Genomic DNA, 19990 nt, shown 5'->3' on the forward strand with positions numbered 1-19990 from the left:
TCCCAACCCTGTCTCGGGCCTCGTGGGTCTGCAGTGGCTCCTGTGGTGGCCTTGCTGTCACCTCTGACCCTCTGACTCTTGTGCTGGGATTTGAACCCAGAGAGAAAACCTTCAGCATATACATGCCTGGCAAGGATGGGTCACTGTCTTCCATGTGCTCTGCAAACCTAGGATCATGCTATTTTGTATTCTGTTCTTTGCTCTCAATGCCCTATTGTAACAATTTCTTTTAACACTAAATACAATTTTCAGGTGGTTGGTTGCATGATGGCCTGTCTTTGCTGTGGACACTTTATGTTGAATGGGCCTTGGGATGTCCCCAGATTTTCACTTTTGTAGGAGACTCTGAGGACTACATCCTTGCTTATTCATGTTTGTGGGTGCTTCTGATCATAGCATTAGCATAAAACTTAGAAGCAAAATTACTGGAACCAAGACTATACATTTATTTAGGACAAATCACCTCCAGAAGATTGTACTAATTTGCACCCTTACAAGAAGAATTCAAGATCTTTTTCCTGTTTTTTCCACCTTTCTTTCTCACTAAAGGCTATAAAGCTCTGGCTTACAATTTGCAAAGGATAAAAGTGGAAGGTAGGGGAAGATTGTTGCTTTAAAGATTAGAGTTTATCCTCATGTTGTTGACATAGGCTACAAATATGGAGCCTCAAGACTTGAGGGAGGGGGCCCTATTAATAGACTCCAGCTCCAGCCCCAGCCTTGGGCTGGTCTAGGGGAATAAAGCCTGAAGTTTTCCAGTTCATATGATGGCAGTAGCTGTGCTGAGACCATGCATGTCTCCCAACATGAATGCAGCAGTGTGTTCTAAGGGAGGCATCTGCTAATTCACGCATTAATTTACTCAACATGTATTTCTTGAAGGCCTACTATGTGTCTGTTACCAGTGCTGGAGCCAGAAGTTCAGGGGAGACCTTTCACCCATATAGTGGGGGGTCATGCCTTGCCGGGGGTCATGCCTTGCCAGGTTTCGTGGGGAGACAGAGAGATAGCATATGTAGTCAAGCAAAGAAATTACTCTTACTCTTATTGGTGTTTCCTCACCAACAGAAACATTATGGTTCCATGAAGACCAATGGGAAAATAAGTTTGAGATAATGTTCAGTTGAGTCTCCACTTAGCCCACTTCAAGATATATTTTTTAATATTTTGCATTTCATAAACATTCTAAACATCACTGATGCATTAATATATTATTGACTTGTTCCACAATAACAATTTATCAAGCCTCTTGTAATTCTTCTTTTTCATTGCAGCTCTGATGAAGAAATTTAGACATACGTCACTTCCGATATTTACTGTTGAAAAAAAGAATCAGTTACTCCTACTGTCCCCTTGCCCCCTATATCAACTCTGCAATGGGTCCTCTTCCAGTTTCCTGAAACTGCTCATAATCCAGTGCCATCCCAAAGGGGCCAGGCACACGTAACCACACCGATGTTGCTGATTTGCACATGGATGGTAACTGCAGGGTGTAGCGATATGTTTCAGGGTGGGGTGGCAAGAATGAAGTCAGTTCCCCTCCAACAGGCCTATGCCAGCCTTTCCTCATCTCCCTGAAGAGGAAACCCCTCACTCCTTTGGCCTCCCGCCCACATCTCTGTTGTTTTCTCCATCTGGGCCTGTCCTTTGGGGGTGGTCTCTTTATTGATCTCCATGGCTTGGTGGTGGGTTCCTAAACCAGCCCTCTGTCTTGTGGGTCCACCACAGCACCTGGCATATAGTAAGTGCCCAGGAAATTTGTACTGAATGAAATAGATGAGGAAGGAAAGAAAGAGACATTTCTTTTGCTGATGTATGTCTTGCCTGAGTAAAGGCCCATAGTATGTGGTGTGTTGGGCTGTGTTTTCCACCTTATTCATTCATTCCTGCTCCTTTTCTCATCTGGGCCTGCCTTCACCTCTCATTCCTGCTATACCCAGCCTAGGCCTCTGTCTAGGGTCTCCAAGTGAGAACCTGTGATGCTTCCACTCTCCAAGTGCCAAACCATGGCAGCTCAAACCAAATGGTTTATACCTCTGCCCCTGGAGGAAGCCCAGAAAGGATGAAGGCTCTGTGCACCCTGGATCACCCTTTATATGAGTGGCATCCTCCCCAGCAGCATTGGAAAGGGTGCTATATGCCAGGTGCTGTGGTGGGCCCACAGGATAGAGGGCTGATTTAGGAACCCACCACCGAGTCATGGAGATCGATAAAGAGACCACTCCAAAAGAGGGAAGGGAAGGGGCGTGCTGGTCCCTGGAGGAGAGGGATGGCTCAGGAATCCACACAGGGCTGCCACATGGGGAATGGAGCTGGAAAGGACACAGTGGATGTGGGTGGAAGAGAGCTGACAACTGGGATGGGGGACAAAGGGAACCATCTCAGTGCGAAACTCTTCAATCAGAGCCCCCCGAGAGCAGAAGGGCACTGCCAATGTGCCTCTGAGTTGAAAGGAAGAGAATCTATTTTATTACCCTAATGAGGAGGTGGTGGAGTTGGTGGGGTAGTCATAAACTCTCCCATGGTCTAGAACATCCCTCAGCCACTACCTTTGTGGACATTTCTCTCTGATTTCAAGATCATGATTCTGGAGTAAACTAGAAATCACATTGCCTGTGGGGAAGGGCCAAATGACAGTATAAAGCCTATGCCCTATGCCCTCCCCAGGATGGTTGGTCCAGGGCTGGACACAAGATCTGAGGTAGACCAACCAGAGACCTCCAAGGTAAACTAATGTTTTCTGAACTTCTTTCCTTCCTGGTTAAATGCCCTAGAGATATAAAACCCTGGGACAGGATCCTGCCTGGTTATGATGCACCTCCCAGACCCAAAGAGAGGCACCCATTCGCATCAACACCACTGAGATAAAATCCTTTATTCTTTACTGAGAATAAGGTTTTGCAGAGCAACAAACACAGTTCCTCAGCATTCCTGGGAGGGAGTGCCTTACATGTGAGTGAGTGTGTGTTTGGAGTGGGCCTGACTGATTTCTGTAGCAGCCCAGCATTTACACTGCATGAGCCAGGCCAATTCTGTTGTTTCTTCGATCGAAAACCAAGAAATACTGCTTCAGGAAGGCATCACCCAGTATCCAGGTCTCTGATTTGCTCACTTTCTCTGTGCCTCCTAGAAAAGCACTGAAGCAGAGGCTGGAAGTAATCTAGGGGAGATAGAAATGCACACCAGTCAGCTGGAGCCCTTACATACTGCCCCCCTCAATATGCAGAGCTGGTAGGTTCTCCGTTTTATTTCCCTCCTTTGGTAAGAATCAGGTGGCTTTCTCCACAGCTGCAGAAGAGGGAGTACATCCAAGACTAAGAAGGGTCAATACCTGTGATTGTCCTGAGGGAAGGGAGTGGAAGAGGGGAGGATTGGGAGTTTGGGATTATCAGATGCAAACTGATAAAGTGAGGATGGATAAACAATAAAGTCCTACTGTATAGCACAGGAAACTGTATTCAGTATCTCACAATAAATTGTCATGGGAAATAGGAAAAGTGTATATATACACACATATATGTGTATGTGTGTGTGTAACTGAGTCATTTCTCTGTATGGCAAAAACTAACATATCACTGTAAATCAACTATACTTCATTAAAATTTTTTTTTAAAGAACAAGAATGGTCTGTGGTTCCCCTTACACTGCTGTTTTCCTTCTGTCTTCTTTCCTTCTGACACCGGCTAGATGTTTTCTCTGCACAGAATGCCGTTTCTTCTCCCCTTTCCCCACAACCCTTTTCTTTTAAGACTGTGCTCAGGCCCTCTTGGAGAAGGCAATGGCACCCCACTCCAGTACTCTTGTCTGGAAAATCACATGGACGGAGGAGCCTGGTAGGCTGCAGTCCATGGGGTGGCTAAGAGTCGGACACGACTGAGCGACTTCACTTTCACTTTTCACTTTGATGCATTGGAGAAGCAAATGGCAACCCACTCCAGTGTTCTTGCCTGGAGAATCCCAAGGACGGCGGAGACTGGTGGGCTGCCACCTATGGGGTCACACAGGGTCGGACACGACTGAAGCGACTTAGCAGCAGCAGCAGCAGACCCTCTAGGAAGCCTTCCTGAGCCCACAATCACTATCCTTGGCCACTCCAGGCTGGGTTGGGTGACTTACCCTGGTGCTCCCCTAGTCTCTAGGCTTCATCACCCCTAATCTGTTCCTGTCCCACCTTTGCACAGCCCTTAGGGGTGCCACGTGCATGGAATCCAGCATAAAATTGTCTCAACACAAGCAGGCTTCCTCATTCCTCCCTGAGGCTGATGGTTTAGAATTACTGCATTTCCCTCTCTTCCTCAAAGCCTTCTTTGAGCCCATCAGCCTGCTCTGAACTCCCGCAGGGAGCTGATGTGAAGCCTCCACCCTGTGCTGGGGCTGAACAGTCACTGTGCACCCTTTATTCACCTTAGCATCCATCCTCCCCATAGAGGGGTTGGTACCACAGCTCACAGAGGAGGCCCTGGGGCTTAGCGAGGGGAAGTTGCAGCCAAGCATTAAGGCAATCATGTAATTTGTCATCCCAATCTGGACACTTTCGAGATAGGAAGGGAGACTGCTAAACACTATGGTGGGCTAGCACACTGGGACTGTCCTCAGCCAACCCCCCTTGTCACACAGTCTATTTCAGGGATTGCTAGAGTTGACTTTCCATGTTTCTGCATCTGAGTTCTCTGGTTGAACTGAAGGTCTGTGAGAGCAGAGACCCTTAGTGTTCTCCTCTCCTGTAACTCCCACCATGCCAGCTGGTGTCTCTACATTTATTTCAGAAGGAGAGAGTCCCAGACTGCCCCTTACTCTCACGTGGTTGGTTTTGAGGGAAGCACTGGCCCAACCACAGGGCTCAGCAGCATCTGTAATGATGCAACTGGGCCTGCAGAGGCCGCTGTCCTCTCGGCAGCAGCCCAAGGATTCCTGCAAGTCCCAGATTTGAAAACTGGCCCCTAGGGTTGGCTCCTCACCGACACGATGTAGTCTTCAGTGCGCATTGGGTAGTCAATGCCATTGATGGTGAAGACGACACGAGGGATTCCAATACTGCCGCGACACGAAATCGAGGAGTACTGTGAGAGAAAGAGGGAGAGGGGTCAGCCCAGCAAATCCTTGTTGTGTGGGCAGCCCTGGAGTGAACCTGTGGCATGATCCTTTACCTGGTAACCGTGGTAAGGCCTGGCCCCGATGAGTCTCTGAATGTTGGTGATCAGTCTTATCGGGCCATGCACGAATGCGGTCCCAGTGTCCAGAGTGGCCTGACATCTACTGGAACAGCCAATCACCTTCCCATTCACGGAGATGCTGGGAGGCAGTGGGACAAAGCAGGTTTCACTCTGAAGCCTCCCCCAGGAATGCCCCCTCTTTGACTATCTCCAGAACAGTCCTTCAGCTCTTGCCTTGACTGTTTTCCTTTGCTCTGCTCACATCACTTTCTTTGACTTCCTTTCAGTTCTTGCATGCACCAGGCTCTTCCTACCTCAGGTCGTGGGCTTGTGCTGGTGCCATTCCTAGAAGATCCCCATTACCTTTGTATAGCTCATCTGTCCTCATCTTCCAGGTTCCACCTTAACTGTCCCATTCTCAAGGAAGCCTTCGCTCTGAACTAGATCAGGCTCTGGTCTTGCTCAGTCTCTGTGGACTCTTCCTCATGTCTAGCACGTACCAAAATGGTAAATCCTTATGTATGTGAGTCATTTCATGTATGTTTGCCTTACTAGATGTAGGTCAAATTGTATCCTCAGTGCCTCCCTCAAGAACCTGGCATTTGTGGAATAAATAAATGAAAAATTGCAACTGGATACAGAGATCTGTATCTGGCCAATAATGGGTCAACTCACACATTGAAGATAGAGGTTCCCCCGGGTAGCAGATGCTCAGACTGGTGATGGGGGAGACCAGACTGTCCTGGGAGTGAGTATCTCCAGCACCACCCCTTTACCCAACTCAGACACTGAGGGCCCTGCCAGGCAATGCCTGAGTTAACTCAGGGGACCTCCAAAGGGTACCTAAGATTTTATCTGAGGATATCACCCAGAGTCCCATCATTATTGCCACTTGTTCTCATGCCACTCTTGGATCTCAGCTTCCTGATTCTCTCAGCCCCTGCCCCATTGTGTGCCCAGGGTTGGGGATAGGTAGGTGGTTTGTTTCTTTCTGTGAGTTGCTTTTAGGTCTCAAGAATGCAGACAGGGACTTCCCTAACCACTAATTCTAGTGGTTAGGAATTGCCCTTCCAAAGCAGGGGACACGGGTTGTTGGGGAACTAAGATCTCATATACCACCAGGCAACTAAGCTCAAATAGCCCAAAAAGAGCCTGCGTGCTGCAACGGCTGAGCCCAAGGCCTGCAAACAGCAAGCTCAGGCCCTTTACAGCCACAGTCCACGACAGCTGAAGCCCCTGCACTGCAACTAGGGAAGCCTCCACGCGCCACAGCCAGAGAAAGCCTGTGCGCTGGAAAATGCAGCCAAAATAAAACACACAAGGGAGCCAACCTCCCTTGTGGAGAGCAGCCAACCTCTCTCCACTGCTAGGTAGCTTCTCCCTAAAGAGACTAGTTTTCCCGGGTTTGTCCAGAACTTTGTTTCTGAAAATGAAAATGAAAGTGAAAGTCGCTCAGTCGTGTCCAACTCTTTGCGACCCTATGGACTGTATAGTCCATGGCTAAAACAGCAATTTTGTGTACTGAGAATCCCTTCGGTCTCAGATAGCTACAGGCATCTTATCACAACCCTGTTCAGGCTGGTGAAATTCTCCTTAATTCTCTGTTCACTGCACATTAGGGTCCTCAAACCATGCTCCCCACCTCACAGCATGGTAGATACACCCCTCCCAGGGCTACACACATCTACCTGGATCCTGTTCAGGACCCTGGTTAGAGCCCTGGTCACGAGGCCTGGGGCAGTTATGGGTGGTGTGTGTACCTGTGCATTTGTGTGTGTCTGCCTGAGTCTGTGTGTGCATGTGGTAACATCACTTGGGGTGGCCCTTAGAGGGAGAGACTTACCGATCCACAGTTATCTGCCAGTAGCGACATTTGGGCACTGGTACCCAGTTGAGATCTCCCTTGTAATAGGAATGGTCCACCCCACCAAGCATTACGACGCTGCCATACCCCTTCTTGCTGGAGAAAGAACGGGGAGTGTCATTGGAGGAAAGTAATGCCAGGCAATGACTGAGGGCTGTGCTTATCCACACATCAGAGGCACTACTACTGTTCCCATTTTACAGATGCAAAAATTGAAGCATGTAGGGACTGAGAACCTGACCAAGGGTTGGTCACGGGCTAATCAGAGGCACAGAAGTGGTTAGAAGCTGGGAAGCCTGGCCAGGCTTTGATCACCCAGCCTTCTGAAGAGAGCCTGGCCCCCTCTAGTGCGATGGGTGCTCAAAGATACCGTCAGAAGACTCCCTGCAGGAACGATCTAGCTTCCCCTTGTCTAAACTATCATTCTTCAAAAGAGCTCAGGCCAGGAGGTGCTAAAGGCGTGGGTTCAGGCTCACCCAGGGTTGGGTTCACTGGCCTGTGACCTGTGCCATCCATGGGGCCCACACTCACAGATCCCACATTTCGTTTTTCACTGGTTCCTGAAAATTGTAGCTAGTCCTTGGCTCCTGGTGAAATGTTATGAATGGGGAAACATTCCTGCCATCCCTCTCCTTTTTCCACATCAAATCTATCAGCAAATCCTGTTGCCTTTTTCTCCAACCCATTTCCTGACACCTTCCATTTCTCTCCCTCTTCTCTCCATCTCCCTGGACCAAGCTGCTGCCCTTGAGCCAATGAGCACATCTCTGTTCCAATAAAACTTTATTTACAAAAAAACCAGTGTTGGGGATAGGTGAGGCCCTAAGGACATAGTTCTCCTGGGCCAGACTATCAGGAAACCTCTGAGTCAGGTGGTCTATAATCATTTATGCAACTGCAAGTATCTTAAAACTAATCTGAAGAGAGGTCTTGTCCAGTTAAGACTTACTTGTTCAAGTAGAAGGCAAACACGGGCTCAGAAATGACTTTTTGTAGCATCAGGCTGTCAAACACAGGGATGATCCCAGTGGTGGCGAGGCTGGGGTAGCCCAAACCAAGGACTCCCTCAAAAGGTAAGAGTGGCAGGATCTTGCTAGCCTGCCTGTAGGTCAGGGCAAAAGTCTGGTTCATGATGACAAGGTCCCCAATCTGTGGGAGAGGAGAGTTTACCCACATAAAGTATTGGGAAGTAGGGCTGGGGAGGAGATGCCATTAGCACTGCAGAGAAGAACTGAGGCCTGGCTGTGTCTTGGGTTGATCTCAGATTGTTAGACCAATCTGGGACAGGAACTCGGTTTCCATTGGTGTCGGGATGTGGATTTTAACAACACATGCTTGTCCTGCAAACACCATCTGAGTGAGTCAAACTGGCCTCATGCCTTCTGTACAGTTGGGGCAACCTAGACTCAGGACAAGACCAAATGGTTCCCACCTGAGGAAAAAGTGGGTAGAGAGCAGGGTAGTCTTCTCTTTGGCATCACTGTGATCTGATAACAGAAATGGACTGAATTCATTGCAATGCATCATGGATTCTGCATCTGCCCAGGAAGACGTAAGCCCATTATACAAGGTTGCTGGCTAGGTTCTTATGAAAACTCTGCTTGGAAAACAGGCTTTGGGGGATGTGGGTGTATGTGTATGTGTATGAGTAAGAGAGAGCAAGCTAGAGAGGAAAAATACTCAGGCACTTTGGTGGAAGAGGGCCATAGTTTTTGTTTGACTCTCAAAGGCCCCCTAGAGTGAAGAACCCTAACAGGCTCCTCCAATATGTGTGCCCACCTGCTTTCTCTGCCTGGATACCTGAAGCCCTCAGCTGCCCCTAGGGGCTCCAGGTCAGTTTTATCCTCTCCCCAAATATCCAACACATGCTTGAATCCTGACTGGCCAGCCCAGCTCCACCACCTACCACATGTGCGAACTTTGCAAGGCCCTTGCTTTCTGCACCTTAGTTCCCCTACCTGTATCATGAAAATAATAAAAGTACCTGCTGCATGGTGTTGCTGCAGGGTTAAATAACTATTACCATGAAAGTGCCCGGCACATTCTTAGAAGATAAAAGTGATGATCTTCCCCCATCTCTCCCTGCTCCCAGCAAAATAAACCTTGAGCTTCTCAAGGGCAAAGTAGCTGCAAGTCCACACCCCAAGCTACTCTCTGTGTTAGCCACTCTGGAAGATTCTGTTAGCTAGGATGCTCTCTCCCTAGGGACAGGGTCATTTTGTATGGGCCTCAAATATCTAAGAGACTTTGGGGAGGATGGGCCCTGTCATCTAGCCCTGCGTCTGTTTTATAAGCAGCAGTTGCTCCTAGGGCCAGTCCTGACTCTCCTTCTGTTTCCACTTTACCTGAACAATGTCACGGCCAAAAAACCCAACGATCTGCCCAAGCTCATTGCAAAAGTACATGTGACGGTCTGTCATCTGGAAAGTGGTAGACCCACGAGGGTTGAAGAGTCTGTGTTTACCTGCAGACACAAAGGATGAGGGCCTGTCATGTGCCAAGAACCAAGAAGGAAGTGAAAAGGGGAGTACGAATGGGCAAGGGGAGGGAAATGGTACTCACCACAGCCTGGATCGAGGCAGAAGACAGAGGACACCCAGAGGTCAGAGGAGCCGGTATCAAAGAGGACCCTGAACTGTTGAGGGGGTGTTCCGATGCTGATGTTTCCAAAGTAGAATATCTACAGGGACCAAGGAGGGAAGGTTAGGGCAGGCCTGGCTGCGGTGTCCACCCCCGATTCTCAGACACTCTAACCCTCTGTGTGTTCCTTGTCTCCTGACATCATGTTATCATGTTCCAAACACCCCACATCACAGCCTCTGCTCAGACTGGAGCCTTCACTTTAGAAGCTCTCCAGTCTCCTCTTTGAATCCAATATGAACACCTCCTTCTTCAAGTGACCCTCCTAGGTCACCCCAGACCACTCACTCTAATCGCAGACCATGTCCAATCAACAGCATGCAGGTGACCCTTTCATTTGATGTGTGTTTACTCTTTGCCTCCCTCTTGCGCATTCTTGAAGAAGAGATGATACCTCTTTTTCAAATCAGTAACAGTAACTATAGTGTTAGATTTTTATGGCATCACATGCCATGGGGGCTCAGTAACTTTTTACCGCTATCCTTCTTGGATCCATGGAGGCTGAACATCCTCTGCCTAGGGTTTCACACTTGATTGATCTTCTGATCAGCCATGATTGAGCCTTCATCTGTAACTCAATGGCTCACTTCATTCAGAAAGAAAAATCTACTTAAACTAATATCTTTAGCACAGAACTGGGGGTTTAATGGTCACCTGGTCATTGCTGGGTCCAGTCACCACAGACCAAGAGTTGAGGATGAGAATGCCTTCTCCTCTGAGGATGGGGTCCCTGTTTCCACAGTGTTTCTGCCTCCTGTAGGAGCCCCAACCCCAATATCCTACCTGGTACCTCCAGATGAGCCCCAGTGCTAGGCCAGAGCACCAGGGGGGCTGGAGAGCACCATCCTCCCAATACACTCACATTCTTAAAGTTGCTCAGGGGATGTGTAGAGAATTTCTGGTCATTAGCAGAATGCTGGGACAGGCTATAAGCGTGTTCTTCCAGGAAACTGTTCATCAAGTTTTTTCCCTTGAGAGTTTTTTGCATGGTGCTCATCTTCATTAGTGGGATTCTTTCACAGAGCAGTGAGGAAGAGAAAACAAAGAAGAGGCAGCAGTCAGATGTCCATGTTAGAGTATAACTGTCATACCCGGCTTTGTAATGACACTGGGTATTTTCCAAGCGTTTTTGTGAGTGTCATGCTATTATCGAGATGCCATGGAAATACCATGGCAAAGACCTAGGTCTGAACACAGGTTCTGTCATGTAATCTTGGATAAGGCATATGACTAGTAGGAGTCTCAGTTTCCTCATTGGTAAAAAGGTAGAATGTAATAATCCCCACCCCCCCATATAGAATGTTTTCTGTATTAACTGAAATTATATGATAAATATACCTCTTATATAGATGGATACAATGTACTTGATATATAGGATGTCTCAACAGTGACAGTCATTGGCATTGTTGTGGCCATCCCAGTGTATCTTTCTCAAAAATATCTCTTGAGAGGGAGGCAGAAGAGGGATCATTATCCTCTTTTTACAGGCTAGAATCTGAAATGCAGGGAGTTTGTGACTTGGCTGTGATCACACCACTTGTTGGAAGTAAAACAGCTTAGGAATAATCTTGCTGATCTTCCTTCCTCCAGGGTTCAAGCAGAAGAGTGGGTTGAGAGAAGACGCCAGGAGATGGAGAACAAATTAAGGAAGTTAAGAGGCTAGAGAAGGAAGGAAGAATCAAAATAGAAAAGAATAAAAGAAAAGAAAAAACGCAGAGTTCTGCATGCACAGAGACATCCAAAGAGATGGAGAGATAAAAGAGAGAGATACGGAGATGAAGAAACAGACACATACATGCACAAGTAGAGAGAAAGCAGAGAGAAGACCGAGAATCAAATGCAAGAGAAATGCTAGTACACGGGACCACACATACAGTTGCACAAGTTGTCCACTGAACAATTCCAAGGAGTGCCATTTTCATCTAGGTCATGATGTGACTGAACCCCTTTAGTTGCTAAACCCTGCAGGCTTACCCTAAAACCCTTGGGCCCCATGGTGCCCATGGCAAGGTACTCATCAATAAGTGAGAATTGAACTTTAAGACTGTCAGGAAAAAATAAACAGAAAAGAAACAAGAAGTACTGTCAGGGATTGATTTCATTCCCTTCTAACCCTGAGTGGAAGAGGAAGACAAGAAAAATCCAAGGAAGAGAGATGATGCCACATAAGATCCCTGTACTTACATGACTATGCACTCTGAGAGGGCCACCAGCCCAAGGATCCCAAGCCACCTCATGCTTCCTTCTTGGGTCCAAGCACTCAGAAAACAGCAGGTTCTAAACAGGCAGTGGTGGTGATGATCACCTAGTTTTACATACTCTAACCTGTTGGCAGAGTCTCTATATGATACGAAAATAAAACCCTTGATAAAATCTTTACCTCCCTCAGTGTCTGTAAATTATGGACTTGGAACATTCTTAGAATACAAGGGTTGTCACTGTAATCTCTTCCTACGTGCTGGACTGAAAAACCAAATTGAGCTGCATAGACTAGGAATGTGGAGACTCTTGCCATCTGGAGACAAAAAAGAATTCAATAAAAATTAATTATAGGGGCCGTGCTAAACATTTGTGATCTCATGTGGTTTTCCTAGCAACTTCATGAGATGAGATGTGCATTACTGTCCTTATTTGGAGAGGAGATTGCAAGAGGGAAAGAGGTTACATGGCAAAGTGAAGACTTTTGGGGCAGCGCAATGACTTACAAGTGGCTTTAGGTAGTGGGGCACTGGCACAGATCAGGGGCACATTTGATGTCAGTCTGTGTCAAAGTTCTAGCCTGGAGCATTATTACAATTGCACGGTTTCAGTATTGGGAGTAATGTGATGTTGGCATTCACAAATACTTTATATCATCCAACAAACATATACAAAGGCTGGGGTCTAGGTTCAGTTCAGTCAGTTCAATTGCTCAGCCACGTCCGACTCTTTGAGACCCTATAGACTGCATGACGCCAGGCTTCTCTGTCCATCACCAACTCCTGGAGCTTACTCAAACTCGGGTCCATCGAGTTGGTGATATCATCCAACCATCTTATCCTCTGTCATCCCCTTTTTTCCTGCCTTCAATCTTTCCCAGCATCAGGGTCTTTTCCAATGAGTCAGTTCCTCCCATCAGGTAGCCAAAATATTGGAGCTTCAGCTTCAGCATCAGTCCTTCCAATGAATATTCAGGACTGATTTCCTTTAGGATAGACTAGATGGATCTTCTTGCAGTCCAAGGGACTTTCAAGAGTCTTCTCCAACACCACAGTTCAAAAGCATCAATTCTTTGGTGCTCAGCTTTAGGTTCCAACTCTCACATCCATACATGACTACCAGAAAAACCATAGCTTTGAATAGATGGACCTTTGTCAGCAAAGTAATGTCTCTGCTTTTTTTTTAATATAAATTTATCTATTTTAATTGGAGGCTAATTACATTACAATATTGTATTGGTTTTGCCATACATCATCATGAATCTGCAACAGGTATACACGTGTTCCCCATCCTGAACCCCCCTCTCTCCTCCCTCCCTGTACCATCCCTCTGGGCCATCCCAGTGCACCAGCCCCAAGCATCCAGTATCATGCATCAAACCTGGACTGGTGATTCGTTTCATATATGATATTATACATGTTTCAATGCCATTCTCCCAAATCATCCTACCCTTTCCCTCTCCCACAGAGTCCAAAATCCTGTTCTATGCATCTGTGTCTCTTTTGCTGTCTGGCATACAGGGTTATCATTACCATCTTTCTAAATTCCATATATATGCATTAGTACACTGTTGCTGTCTAGGCTGGTCATAGCTTTTCTTCCAAGGAGCAAGCATCTTTTACTTTCATGGCTGCAGCCACCATCTGCAGTGATTTTGGAGCCCTCCAAAACTATCTTTCACTGTTTCCAGTGTTTCCCCATCTGTTTGCCATGAAGTGATGGGACTGGATGCTATGATCTTAGTTTTTTTAATGTTGAGTTTTGAGCCAGCTTTTTCACTCTCCTCTTTCATTTTCATCAAGAAGCTCTTTAGTTCTTCTTGGTTTCTACCATAAGGGTGGTGTCATCTGCATATCTGAGGTTGTTGATATTTCTCCCGGCAATCTTGATTTCAGTTTGTGCTTCATCCAGCCCAGCATTTCACATGATGTACTCTGCATAGAAGTTAAATAAGCACGGTGACAATATGTATCCTTGAAGTACTCCTTTCCCAATTTGGAACCAGTCCATTGTTCCATCTGGTCCTGTTAGAACTGGGGTCTAGGTTAGATGCTCGAAAGTCAAAGTCCAGTAAGACACAGTTGGCCCTTATCTTCAGGGAGTTAGCAGTCTAGGGGAGTTCTCAAAAACTTATGACCCAGGAGGCAAGAGAAATGATGGGAGGGCTGGGCAGGCGTCCCGCACACAGGACAGCACAGACCCTACCACTTAGGGCAGCCTCTCCTCAGCTCTAACCAGAGGCTGCCATGCTGGAAAGCAGGCTAGTTGGCCAAGTTTCCAAAAGAAATCAGAAGTCTGGATATTTACATAAAATCCCCTGATTTTAAATTTTAGTAAGGATTACTAAATTGGTTTTTTTGTTTGTTTGTGTTTTTCAAAAACCGTAGTGTGAGCCAAACTATTGCAGCCAAGCTCCAACACCTGTGTGATGGATTCATTCACCCTGCAGGCTGTGCAGGTTTTTATTTATGGCTTAGAAGTAAGAATAGAGAGCAGACAGAGAGGGATTCAATTCATGTGAGTTGACTGAAAAGAGACTGAATGCATCGTAACTATTTATTTTTCCATCCATTTGTGAAAGATCACCAGGGCCATAGAAACCAACAAATTTATTGATGTTCATTGGCTGAGCATCTGATATATTCCTCAATAAGATCAATGCCTTGAAACATCTTGGCTGCCAAACTAAACCTACAAAGAAGTCATTTTGGAGTGTGTTACCTATCAAAGAAGACAATGAAGACTTTTAGAGCTTCTTCTCAGCCTTAGATGAACAGGGCTACCTGCTGCTGCTAAGTCGCTTCAGTTGTATCCAACTCTGTGCGACCTCATAGACGGCAGCTCACCAGGCTCCCCCGTCCCTGGGATTCTCCAGGCAAGAATACTGGAGTGGTTTGCCATTTCCTTCTCCAATGCATGAAAGTAAAAAGCGAAAGTGAAGTCACTCAGTCCTTAGCGACCCCATGGACTGCACCCTACCAGGCTCCTCTGTCCATGGGATTTGCCTATTAAGCTGTTATTCCAGCCAAAGTACATAGAGTAGAGTTTCAAGGCTCCTTCCAGGATTCCCAGGGCCTGGGTGCTCCTGCATAAGATCCAGCCAGGCCTGTCCCCTGGGTAGACCATCAGGAGACTTCATGGTCACCAGTTGCGTATAGATGAGATACTGGGTCTTATCTTTCACTTTGCACATTGTTAAAATTCTGTTTTGGTGGTTCAATCCCTATAGAAGGTGTTTGAAGTGTCCTTTAGTTGTGCAATGTCAGTTTTAGAGATCTGTCTCAAAGATACAATGAAAAGAATGCAAAAAGCCGGATGTACAAGCTGTTAGAGGCAACATGGTTTGTAAATGCAAAAGATTAGAAACCTATCTGAAGTGACCAAGTGACCAAGACAGGGGAGTCCTGAATAAGGCATAGGGCATCCAAACAACAGGAAATAATGCACACTGAAGGAGGAGTGGAAGAGAGGGGTAGATCTTCAGGGTACCCTGCTTAATTTTTAAAAGAAGGACCAGAAGTCTACCTATAGCTGTTGCTCTTGCACACACACATATATATTCTTTTTAAAAATTATTTATTTATTTATTTGACTGCCTCTGGTCTGAGGTGTAGCACATGAAATCTTCCTTGGATCATGCAGGATCTTTCGTTGTGATGCACAGACTCTCCAGCTGTAGTGGGTGAACTCAGTAGTTGCTCAGTGGCATGTGGAAACTTAATTCCCCAACTAGGGATTGAACCTGCATTCTTTGCCTTCAAGGTTGATTCTTAACCAGTGTACCACCAGGGAAGTCCCAGTATATGTCTAGGACACCAACTCAACATTCTGGGCACTGAGAAAGGGAAATAATCATCAATATTTATGCTCTTTTTGTTTGCATGAGGAATATTTCACATAACTATGAGTATTTGATGAAAGTATGTTCTTTTAATTAAATAATTCCAGGAATTAAATTCAGAAGGATTCTGAATTTAGGAATTCAGGAAAGTACTGTTTTGCAACAACATCATGAAACAACGAATCTAGGCAAAAATCATCACTGGATGATAACACCATAACATGAAAGGTCAAAGGGGAAGTTGATAATGGAACTATGTTTGGCAACATCAGCACCTGCAATCAGTCTCTATCAAATAGCAGCAGCTGTCAAAGCGGGACAGCTAGACATCATGAGTGTCTTGAAGGGGTGCCATAAGAAATCTATGAAACTACGTGTGAAATATTCCAATAATAAATTTGGGACTCATATCTAGATCTAACTAATTTTCAGGAAAAAACCAGTTTCCAGGAAATATATAAAGGAACAGAGAAGCCATAATCTCAACCGAATATTTGGGACAATCTTTAGGACAAATGATCCCATCTCCTCTCATTTTTTTAAACAAATACATGTGACAAGAAAGGTGGGTGAGACTTATTTATTCAAAATCTTAAAACACAGCATACAACATATGAGTACATGCTCTAGATCCTGATTTGAATAAGTAAACTGTTAAAATACATGTTTTAGAGCATCAGGGAAATTTTAACTGTGGATATTAGAGGTTAATTTTATTTGGAACAAAATAGCATTGTGGTTATATATGTATGTATATATTGTGACCTGGTAGTCTCTCCCTTAAAATACTCCAGTAAAAATGAATAAACAGACAAAAAACTTTAAATGAGGGTCTAGATTTTTTTTTTTGAGCCCATTTGTATAGTTGTTACGATTTGAATTGTATCCATCCTCAAATTTAGGTCAAGAATCCCTAACTCCAAATATGATGGTATATTGTCTTTGGGAGGTAATTTGCCGAGATGAGATTTTAGGGTGGGGTTTTACCTCTTCAGAGCAGCCCCTTGGAACTATCTAAGAGAGTGTACCCCTGGCTTAGAGTCAATTCTCAACTTACAGATTGTGCATTTTTTTCAGACAACATTATCAAAGCATTTTCGTAGAGTAAACTGTGCCACTGCTATCCACACTATGTGACTGTAAACAAGCCACAGGGCCACAGTGAAGTTTGAGGAAGTGTGGGAGTATAATCCAGAGTGACTTTAGGACAAAGACTTCTATAGTGGACAACAGCACTATAGAACCACAGGGCAATGTAGAAAAAGGAGGACCAAGACCAACTCTAAGGGGAGGTGGGGGAGGCTCAAATATCACATTTAAAAGCTTGGGATTTATTCTGTGTGTGATGGAGATCTGTGAGTAGGTGGCTGAGATATTAGTCTGTGGAGGATGGAGGAGAAAAAAGGAAAGTAAGGCTAAAACATCACATGGGTACAAGAGATGAAAGATATTAAGAGGAGGGAAGTACCCGAAATTGTAGAAATCAGGCCAAGGGAGCCTTTGGACACAGAGGGAAGGTCAGGGCCACTAGCTCTCAACTCTTCATTTTGTTGGAAAGTAGGATCATGAACACATAGATATTTTGGAGGATTTTTTACACTGGAGAATTAAGACTTTGGGGGAGCATAAGAAACTACCTCACAGTCTCTTAAAGTTTTTCATGAAAATAAATGTCTAGACTTATTCTATGGAAAATTGTCAGAGCATAACAAGGACATAGTTTAAATGGGAGGAAGGCAAATTTCACTTTAAACTGATAGCAACTACTGTCATTAACATCAGTTCTGTTCAGTTCAGTTCAGTCGCTCAGTCGTGTCCGACTCTTTGCGATCCCATGGACTGCAGCACGCCAGGCCTCCCTGTCCACCGCCAACTCCCAGAGTTTACTCAAACTCATGTCCATTGAGTCAGTGATGCCATCCAACCATCTCACCCTCTGTCATCCCCTTCTCCTCCTGCCTTCAATCTTTCCCAGCATCAGGGTCTTTTCCAATGGGTCAGTTCTTCTCATCAGGTGGCCAAAGTATTGGAGTTTCAGCTTCGGCTTCAGTCCTTCCAATGAATATTCAGGACTGATTTCCTTTAGGATGGACTGGTTGGATCTCCTTGCAGTCTAAGGGACTCTCAAGAGTCTTCTCCAATGCCACAGTTCAAAATCATCATCATTGTCACTGACATGATAGTTATTCACACTGCAAGCAGGGATATGTGTGATATTTGGAAATTTTAATTTACTAGCTGTGTGTCCTTGGGCAAGTTACTTACCCTATCTGCTCTTCATGTTCCCCATTTTTAAACAGGGGTTAATAACCCAAGTACCCCATATTAAATGTGTAGGGTGCTTCTATTCATGGTAAATGCTATATTCATTTTATTAAAAGTTGTCGAGTGAAAAAACAAACAAACAAACAATGTGTGAGTTGGGAGTTACATTCTATTTGGGACAAACAAGCACTATAGCCTGGGAGACAACCTCTAGATTAGATGTCTAGATTAATGACTTTAGTGCTTTTCTAGATATGAGAAGAAGCAAGAAGTAGGGTTCATTAAATATTTTAAAAATATTTCTTTGAAGGCTTGTTCTATCAGTTTCTCCAGAGCACAGAGTGCTGCATTCCTGACCTCCACCCTGAATTCTTTGCAGGATGTGTTGGAAGTCAGTGACATCAATGTTTAGTGACTCTATCCAGGTAGTGTCAGGTGGTGAGGAATAATGTGTAGTTAGCAAAGTTAATCAGGTGTTTTGGACTCAAATTCATGCCTGTTCCACCTGCTGTATGTGAGGAACTTGTCTAGGCCTTGGGAGTTGCCTTGGGATCATGTCATGATGTGAGGGACCATCTGGTTCCATCTCTTGTTTTCAGATGAAGAATCAAGACCAAGAGAGCAGAAGAGGCTTGGCCAGCGTTGCTATAGACCAAGGGAATATAGTGACAAGTCGGGGCCTGGAACTCAGGCAAGTTGGAGTTGGCGTATCAGTCCCTCAGCAGTTGTGTGATTGCTGTGTGAGGCTGTCCAGCTGTGGAATGAATCCTTGTGGGCCTCCAAGCCTGAGCTGGGTGAGTGGAGGCTTTCTGAACTCCAGCTGCTCTAGGAGCTGCTATGGCACTGCTGCCTTGAGGAGAGGCAGTTTGTTCCATCTGACATGTAGCTGGCCCGAGGGTTTGAGGAGGTTCATTTGACCTCCTGGAGTCTTATTACAGCTGATGCCAAGGTCAATGGGGATGAAAGTGTGAGGGGCTAAAGTGTGACACCAAAGGGGACCCAAACTTGAGTTGGAGCATGGCCTGAGAAGTTTAGAAACAATCACACCAGTCCTTGCATCTTCCTGATAACAATGTGTCTGTGTGTAATGCTATGGTGAAATGCTCTCCATTGGGCTGAAATGCATCCCACTCCAAGGAGTGGCCTGTCCAGGTTCATCAGAAATGCTTTCTTCAAAAGAAAGACAGATTCACGGACTTTAGAAACAAATTTATGGTTTCTAAAGGGGAAAAGTAGAGATCAGTTGAGAGTTTGGGATTAACTTCAATTGCCATTTCCTTTTCCAGGGGATCTTCCCAACCCAGGAATCAAACCAGTGTCTCTTAGTTCTCCTGCAATGCAGGTGGGTTCCTTACCACTAGCACCACCTGGGAAGCCCCAAAATATACACACTACTAAATATAAAATGGGGCTTCCCTGGTGGCTTCCCCAGTTTACTGGCTTCCACAGTAAAAAATTTGCCTGCAATGCCAGAGACCCAGGTTCAATCCCTTGGTCAGGAAGATCCCCTGGAGAAGGAAATGGCAACCCACTTCAGTATTCTTGCCTGGAAAATCCCATGGACAGAGGAGCCTGACAGGCTATGGACAGCCATGGACAGGAGCCTGACAGGAATCTGACAGTCCATGGGGTCTCAAACAGTTGGACACAACTGAGCAAATAACGCACGCGCACACACACACACACACACACACACACACACACACACACACATATAATAAATAATCAACAAAGACCTACTGCCTAGCACAAGGAACTATGCTCAATTTTCTGAAATAATCTATAAAGGAAAAGAATCTTTATGGATACAAGTATATGTACAACTGAATCACTTTATACCTGAAACTGAAAAAAATGATCATAACTCAACTATACTCCTATATAAAACTAAAATTAAAAAAGAATGCTCTAGAAACCAGAAGGAGCTCTTTTTTTCTGGGATTCTGATATGATGCTGGAGAAGGCAAAGGGGGTGTAGAGCGCCTTGATGTTATCTGAGGTTGCATTTTCCAAGGCTTTGGTGTGCTT

At 45.5% G+C, this 19990-nt stretch overlaps 1 protein-coding gene across 1 annotated transcript; it reads right to left on the reverse strand.

Annotated features, from left to right (window-relative positions):
• Positions 1-2860: 2860 nt before the first annotated feature.
• On the reverse strand, positions 2861-11991 carry LOC101107832 (pregnancy-associated glycoprotein 2-like). Its single transcript, XM_027959624.3, has 9 exons — positions 11842-11991; positions 10520-10670; positions 9580-9697; positions 9363-9481; positions 7967-8166; positions 6997-7113; positions 5148-5292; positions 4959-5060; positions 2861-3160 (listed from the first exon to the last, which is right to left on the reverse strand). Exons 1-9 carry the CDS (start codon positions 11892-11894, stop codon positions 3008-3010), a joined length of 1158 nt encoding a protein of 385 aa, XP_027815425.2. The 5' UTR covers positions 11895-11991; the 3' UTR covers positions 2861-3007.
• Between the last annotated feature and the right edge of the window lie 7999 nt (positions 11992-19990).

Source organism: Ovis aries, chromosome 21 (assembly GCF_016772045.2).
Source record: "Ovis aries strain OAR_USU_Benz2616 breed Rambouillet chromosome 21, ARS-UI_Ramb_v3.0, whole genome shotgun sequence".
Classification (NCBI taxonomy): Eukaryota; Metazoa; Chordata; class Mammalia; order Artiodactyla; family Bovidae; genus Ovis; species Ovis aries.